The sequence below is a fragment of the Helobdella robusta genome (genome assembly GCF_000326865.2).
Source record: "Helobdella robusta unplaced genomic scaffold HELROscaffold_82, whole genome shotgun sequence".
Taxonomy (NCBI): Eukaryota; Metazoa; Annelida; class Clitellata; order Rhynchobdellida; family Glossiphoniidae; genus Helobdella; species Helobdella robusta.
In genome coordinates, this window is record NW_008705476.1 from 132,698 (window position 1) to 141,500 (window position 8,803).

At 28.5% G+C, this 8,803-nt stretch overlaps 1 protein-coding gene across 1 annotated transcript; it reads right to left on the reverse strand.

Moving 5' to 3' along the window:
• Positions 1-1,722: 1,722 nt before the first annotated feature.
• HELRODRAFT_104208 (hypothetical protein) lies at positions 1,723-8,163 on the reverse strand. The gene is made up of 12 exons (XM_009032510.1): positions 8,076-8,163; positions 7,255-7,338; positions 6,706-6,816; positions 5,932-6,062; positions 5,375-5,481; positions 5,074-5,171; positions 4,863-4,958; positions 4,506-4,579; positions 3,750-3,862; positions 2,833-3,405; positions 2,221-2,724; positions 1,723-2,190 (listed from the first exon to the last, which is right to left on the reverse strand). The coding sequence occupies exons 1-10, from the start codon at positions 8,091-8,093 to the stop codon at positions 3,098-3,100; spliced, it is 1,140 nt and encodes a 379-aa protein (XP_009030758.1). The 5' UTR covers positions 8,094-8,163; the 3' UTR covers positions 1,723-2,190; positions 2,221-2,724; positions 2,833-3,097.
• Positions 8,164-8,803: the final 640 nt, after the last annotated feature.

Sequence of the window (8,803 nt, forward strand, 5' to 3'; positions counted from 1 at the left end):
CATATATATCGTATCATATATCTCCATTCACTTATTAATACATAATTGCACACACACATACATACACGTACATACACGATGCGCAATACAATATGTAGTATATATAGATATGATATGACAGATGTAGCGGAAATATGAATAGAACATTTAAATTGATACATATATTGTGTTTGTGTGTGCGTGCGTGTGTGTGCGTGTGTGTGCGTGTGATCTCAAAAAAGAAGTTAGAAATTTTCAACATCAACTACAATCATTCAATCTATATTATATTTTTTAAACCTATGCTAATAATAATAAGCAAAACAATACTAACAATAATAAAGTAATATTATTATCAATTATAGCAATAATAATAATAATAATAATAATAATAATAATAATAATAATAATAATAATAATATAGAAATAAAAAAATTAATTTAAAAAATCAGTAATAGTAAAAATAATGAAAAAACTATATTTATTCACATAAGACAGACAGACTTATCGTCAACATAGATTTAGCAACGCATTTGAAAAATTATTTTAGATTAATATTATTATTGTCATATATATATATATATATATATATATATATATATATATATATATATATATATATATATATATATATATACAGTAATGTATAAATTTTACCGAATTGTTGGCATTATTCAATTTAAGGTGTGTTTTTTTCAATTTTCCTGGCTAGGACTTTCTGAAAATTGTTCAATTTGTTGAAAATAGTATTATCCAAGTTCATCATGAAAATGTAATGAAACTGTTGTTATCCATATTCATCAGTCAGATAGACCTTATTTCGATTTTTCACAAATCATCTTCAGTGCAGGTTTGGCTAATATAATTTCTTTAAAAAAAGTAAAGTTAGTCCTTCAGTCAAGTGAGTTAGTTATTAGTATATTCTTCATCTTTGTTGTCGTCATTCCTTTGTTCTTCATTGTTATTGAAGTCGAGTTGTTAATGATGTAATCTCATTCCTTGTTTATTTAAGCTTTATTGATATCAATTTGAGCTTCTGTAATTTTTAGATATAGGATAATAATTCTATTTTCAATAAATTGAACAGTTTCCTGAAATTTTAGTTTGGAGAATTGAAAAGACAAACTTGATTAACGCCAACATCTCGATAGAATTTATAGATAGAATGGTTTATATATATTATTATAAATATATTACATACACATAAGTGTGCTTGTGTGTAAACGTGTGCGCGTGTGTGCGATAGCGTGTGCGAGGTTTAATTACTAATACGAAGATGATGTGATGCAAGTGATGAAGTTAAATTAATTAAAAATTAATTAATTGTTTGGTTAATTTAATTAGAGGATGTACAATCCGACTATTTATTTTTTTGTTTGAAAAACATTTTCAGTATATCTAATTAAAATTAATGAATAATTCACTATAACCAATTAATATAATTGGAAAAGTCAAATGAATTCATTCATTCGTTCATTTTTTCCATTCTTTCAGTTCATCCATCAATAATCCAGCCCACAATAAGCCAATTAATATTTCCATGAAATTATCCAATCATTCATCAATTCATTCATTCACTTAATTATTCATCCACCCAATCATTAAATCACTCAGTCAATCATTCAATAAACTAATTATTAATTTTCCTTCCTAACAGTAATATAAAATAAAACATTTAACTAATCATAATTAAACTATTATAAAAAAAAACCCAAAAAAGATCATAGATCGTAGAGAAAAAAATTTTTTAAAAACCTTCTTTATTAATGACCACACGCAAACATGGTGGGATATATATTATATTTTTGAAAATATCTAATATTAAATTATTTATTATTATAAATAATTATATACAAATGTATATAATATACGTATATATAATTTATATATATATATATATATATATATACATATACATATATACGTACATTACTATTTATTAATTTACACTTAACCTTTATATATATAAAAGTATACATAGAACACTAATGATATTAATAATAATACTACCAAAATAATAATAACAATAATAATAATAATAACAACAATAATAATAACAATTAACTATAATAATATATGATAGAACATACAACGCAAATAAATAAACATCCTTTGTACAGAGTCAAATTGGGATTATTATATTTATTGATTGATGATTTTATTTCATAATAAACGAAAATAAATGTCAATAAATCAATTATATAAACGTATATATGTATGTATATATATATATACATTTACATATATATGTATATATATATATATATATATATATATATATATATATATATATATATGTCAATGTACGTTAATGATTGACACGAATAAACAAACACACAAACCACAAGCAAACGAAAAAATTAAGTGAATATTGAAGAATAATAAGACAAAAAAAGAAACAAAAACATACTGAAAGAAATAAAGGTTTAAATTGAAGAAAAGTTTTAGATATGCAAAGAATTAAAATCAAATTAAACTTTAAAATAATAATTAGTTAATATTATTATAATTATTATTGTTGTTGTTGTTGTTATTATCAAAATTAATCAATTAAACAATTAATTAATTTAATTAATTTATTAAATGACGAACAAAAAAAAACTTCTAGGAAAATAGTCATAGATAAATGTTCGTTATAAATTTTATATAATTAAATTTTTTAACATTATTAAAAAAGTTATAAAGATAATTAAATTTATTTCATTTAATCAGCTGATGAATGAAATGAATGAGTGAATGAATGAGTGAATGAATGAGTGAATGAATGAGTGAATGAATGAGTGAATGAGTGAGTGAGTGAGTGAGTGAGTGAGTGAGTGAGTGAGTGAGTGAGTGAGTGAGTGAGTGAGTGAGTGAGTGAGTGAGTGAGTGAGTGAATGAATGAATAAATGAATGTATGAATGAATGAATGAATGAATGAATTAATGAATGAATTAATGAATGAAGTAACTTATTAATTAACTAATTAAAGAAAGAAACAAACAAACAATGAAAAAATAAATGAAAAAAAGTAAGATAATGAATTAATGAAAATACATACAAAAAGGAAAAAAAACTAATGAAAACCAAAAAAAAATTAAAAAATCAAACTAAAAAAAAAAGTTCGCCTAATTCACATTTACAAATCGACATGACTTATAGCTACTTCGTGACTTTTCGACATCGAAGAAGTACTACTACTGCAAAGTGTTGGCAGACGATTGCTACTATCCTGGTCACCTGCAGTATTAGTAGTAGTAGTAGAAGTGGTAGCGATGGCAGCGGTAGTATTCGCACTAGTAGTGACGTTCGTCGTAGTGTGGTTGGCAGTAGTCGCGCTGACGTCACTAGCTGAGGAGTTCTGTTTGGAGAGGGCTGTGACGATGGGGTTGCTGGTAAAGTGGGCCGGTATGAGGCGGCTGGTTAGCTGAGGTTTGTTTCTTAGTTCTGTTGTTGTTGTTGTTTGTTTGTTTGTGGTTGTTGTTGTGGTGTGGTCGTTGTTGTTTGTTACTGTGGTTGTTGTTTGTTGTTGTTGTTGTTGTTTGTTGTTGTTGTTTATGTTGCTGCTTGTTGTTACATCTGGGACAATGCAGTCAGAAACATATTGCATGCATACAGACAAAGATAAAGAGAAATATATAGATGTAACAAAACAAAGATAAAGATACTAAACATATGCAGACAAACAAGAACAACATATATACAATTTTACCAGACACATACTAATTTTTACGCACACACAAACACACACGGATAGGCAGACAGACAGGCAGACAGAACATAAAAAAGACCTGCAGAGGAAAAGTTGAAAAGTGTTGGAAGATCCTTGCCACTCAGAAGTTTCGTCTTAGGATCCCTCAACTCATCAAAGAATGCATGTGCACATGCTTCCAGTGGAGACAATCTGAGGATAGATGGATGGATGAAGAATTGAATAAATGAACGAATAAAGGAACGAACGAACGAATGAATTAATTAATTAGTTAATTAATTATCGAATTAATTGATTGATTGACTAATAATTGATTAAACGAATGAACAAATGATAAACGGTTTTGTGATGAAACGGATGAAAGAATTCATGCCAAAAGTAGCTAATGAGATAAACCAATAAAAAAAACAATCAGTAGGCAAGATGGATGGATAAATCAATGCATGAACTTACAAAAGGAATAGATCAAATGGAAGAATGTACGTATGAACGAAAAAAACCTATAGACAAATTAGACTAATTGATGAAAAAGATTTAAAAACAGCTAAAAAATAAACAAACAAACAAGTAAGCAAACAAACAAATACAAAATTTATCTAAATATGAACACCAAAAAAACTAGACAAAATTTAAACAGATTTATAAATCTATAGTCATTATATAGCCCGATTGTAGTATCATCACTGCGCAATTGTAATATAATCACACTATAACAAAATATACTAATAATTATAACCAATAATAATTATACTATAATAAAATAGAGTAATTATAGTCAATAATAATAACTTATAATATACTATAATAAATACGGATTCACAAAGTGGGGGCTGACCTCTTGGTTGGCGTGTAATCTAGCAGCTGACTGATCAGATCTAAAGCTTCAGGTGGAGTCCGTGACCTAAAAACCTGGAAACGTTAAAAATACTAACATTGATGATAGTAATTTGTAGTAATAGTATCAGATACAGATACAAATACCCAAAGATCCATTACTTGATGATATATAAATTTATAAAATACCACTACTTTATAGTAGCATTATTTTTAGATATAAATTAGACTATTTGTCTCCGCCTTATAAAATTGAAGAGAAATACAATATGGCGGTAGAAAAAGTACCAACAAAAAAGACGAATAGTGAAACAAAAACGGTTGAATAGTGAAAGAGGAAATAGAAAAGCAGACTCACTTTAGACCAGGGATGTGCCTTGATTTGGGGGAATTTAAATTCTTGGTAGCTCGGATTCATCTCTCGAATTTGCTCTCTAGATGGTGTGCCTAAGACCTTAGTTTGTGATGAAATGTACAAAATAATTTAACATACGCCACAAATATAACAGCATACAAAACACATACAAAACACATACAAAAGGCATACAACAAACAAAACGACGACCGACCTTGATGATCTCGACCAGTTGATCAACACCACTCTCACCTGGGAAGATGGGCTGGCCAAGGATCAACTCGGCCACTACACAACCAGCTGACCAGATGTCTGAAGATGATGATGTTGTGATGATACAGTGACGATGAATTTAGTAATGGTAATGGCATAAATGGTTAGTTTTTTTTTAACTTTTCTCTTTAGAATTTCTCAGAGGAATCAATCCGCCCATCGATTAAATTACAATGTAATAGGTGATGATCACTTTGCTTTCGAACTCAGTCACTGCAACACCAATCAACCAGCCAACTGACCTATTTGAGAGGTGTAATCAGTAGCCCCGAATATGAGCTCGGGTGCCCGATAGTACCTTGAACAGATGTACGACACATTTGGCTCATCCTTAACCAATGGCTTTGCACTGTTTGTTCAGTGAATGAAGAAATGAATGAGTGAATTAATGAATGAGTAAATGAGTGAATGAGTGAATGAATGAATGAATGAATGAATGAATGAATGAATGAATGAATGAATGAATGAATGAATGAATGAATGAATGAATGAATGAATGAATGAATGATGAAAAACAGAGATAAAAAAATGACTAAAAAGTGATAATGAGAGTAAGAGAAAGGGAGAAAAGGTAAGAGGAGAGTGATAAGAGAATAAGAAAGATAAAAAATGATGATCCCAAACAAGAAGCATTACACTATTTCTCAATAACTGTAGTAATATTTGAATGAGGTGTATAAAAACATTACACACACACAAAGACACACACAAAAACACAGACATATAAAGACAGATTTACAAACAAGCACACAAACACATACACACACACACAGACAAACGAACAAACACACAAACAGACCTCCCAAAGTCACAGAGCTTGAGTACACCAGTCTCATAGTTGAGTAGGAGGTTCTGTGGCTTGATGTCTCTATGGCATATGCCCAACATGTGAATATGTGAGAGACTTCGAAACAGCTGGTACATGTACAGCTGTGTGTAGAAAAGATGTTCACAGTATTAGATACAAACACTTACACGTACACAAACACATACATAAACACATACATATACACAAAAACATACATATACACAAACACATACATATACACAAACACATACACAAATACATACATATACACAAACACATACCTAAGTTATACAAAATAAACCCATACATAAGTTATACAAAACAAATACATACATAAGTTATACAAAATAAACACATACATAAGTTATACAAAACAAACACATAAGTTATTCAAATCAATCCTAGTTTATAGTCTCCATCCGTTTAAGGTTGGACATAAGTTATACAAAACCAACACATACATAATATATACAAAACAAACACATACATACTATATACAAAACAAACACATAAATAATATATACAAAACAAGCACATACATAATATATACAAAACAAACACATACATAATATATACAAAACAAATGCATACATAAATTGTACAAAACAAACACATACATAAGTAATTAATATACAATCTATATTAACATAGTTGATATCTTCATCATGTCAAAGATATTAGCATTTTATTATTAACCAAAAATATCATCATTATTATTGTTATTATTATTGTTATCATCATCATAGTGATCATTGCCATAACCACCTTAATTAGTACATGGGGCATAGTTTGTTTGTTCTTGCTGTACGTCCTGGCTACTTTGTACAGTGTCTCCGGCACGTACTCGAGGACCAAATTCAGGTACAGCTCATCCTTCTGTTCATCCGTCCGTCCATCCATCCATTTTCAAATAGAACAGATGAAGTAAATGCAAATAATAATTAGTAAATAATTAACTTTGATTGTTATTTTAAAATGCTAACAGCATTTTCAGCCAAGCAAGCAGAACCTCTTCACCAGGTATTAAACAATCAAAGAACCAACTAGGCTACAATGACAGCACTACTATACTATGACAGCACCAGCAATAACATTAACAGCGAATGACATCACAAATAACCAGCGACATCACATCAACCCAGCAACAACAACAACAACAACGTTTGGAACACTAAACACCTTCCATCATCAATAACGCCGATAGCAGCAGAAAACATTGTTACATCAGTAGCAACTAAATCAACAACGACGACAGCAACAATAACAACAGCAACAACAACAACATTAAAAATGGTGGTAACAGCAATAAGAAACCTTCTCTCCACTAGAATAAAAGTAGTAGAGTAGACGAACGACATTAATATGGTCCAACTTCATCATTATCTGTAGTTCCCTATTCTAAATTGTCATAAAAAATACATATATATATAATTAATTATTACATATAAATTAATTAATTAACTAATTTGATAAATAATTAGTAAATTAATTGATTAATGAACCGTTAATTTATTCATCAATTAGAAGTGTGTAATTAAATGCCATAAATATTACAAAGTTTACATACATACAGGGAGAACTCTGGTACATGGGATATATATTTAAATTAAACACATACATCAATAGTAATATAATGTATACATATAAAAATAGATTATCACATTAGGCAATTAAAAAATTTTGAACTAAAAAAACACATTTTTAAACGAGAAAAAAACAAATATAAAACAAAAAAACCATTGCACAAAAATATACACATATACATATACAAACTTGTACACATCTCTAATACAAATACATGCTACATGCATAAATATTAATTTATATATGCATGCATGCATACACACATACGCATACAAGCACACGCACGCACACACATATACATGCACACCCAAACAAACACACACAGGCAAACATACAAGCATTCATACAAACTAATTTCCATTAACCAACATAGCATGCAACTGTGACAAATTTAATTAAAAAAGAAGAGGAATAAAATTTAAGGTCATCATTATCTTAAAAATACATACATACATACATACAAACAAACATACATACATACATACACAAAGACACACAAAAACATATGTAGAAATCTCTGTACATATGTATACACATAAAAACAAACAAACCTGCATACATATAAACATGCACTTTCATGCACATATATACAGATACAAACACAAAGTCAATATCTTCATTGGTATGTTTTAATAGTCATACTATATCACCACTTACTGGGAAAATATAAAAAAAAGGTGATAATTATGTTGAACTAAGTACACACACAAACACCACACACAAACACGCACACACATACATAGACCTGTGTACATGTGTGTGTGTGTGTGTGTACACTTACATGAATAAATAAAAAAAATAAATATTTTTTTGTTACTCCATACTTTCTAAACATTTAAACATTAAGGATTAGATTCATTGGTTAGCACACCATCCATTTGGTTGTGTTTAGTTTAGTTGCTTCCCATCACTATATGTTTGTTTGTATGTAGGTATGTATGTACTGTACATATGTACATATATATATGTATATATATATATATATATATATGTGTGTATATATATATATATATTGTATATATATATACCATTTAGATTTTTTCTACTAAATATGAAGAGAGAAACATCTGTACACAAACAAGAGTTTGCAGATATATACAAACCAAAAACCATACCATTTAAATACAAGAAAGAATAAACAAGTGTAAGAGATTCTAAGGAAATGTTACTAATAAGTAAAACTGTATATGTAACCTATATACAATTAATAATTTAAATCCAAAGCAAATTTAAGTAAAATGAGCACAAATACATAGAGCATATATGCATATACAAAATA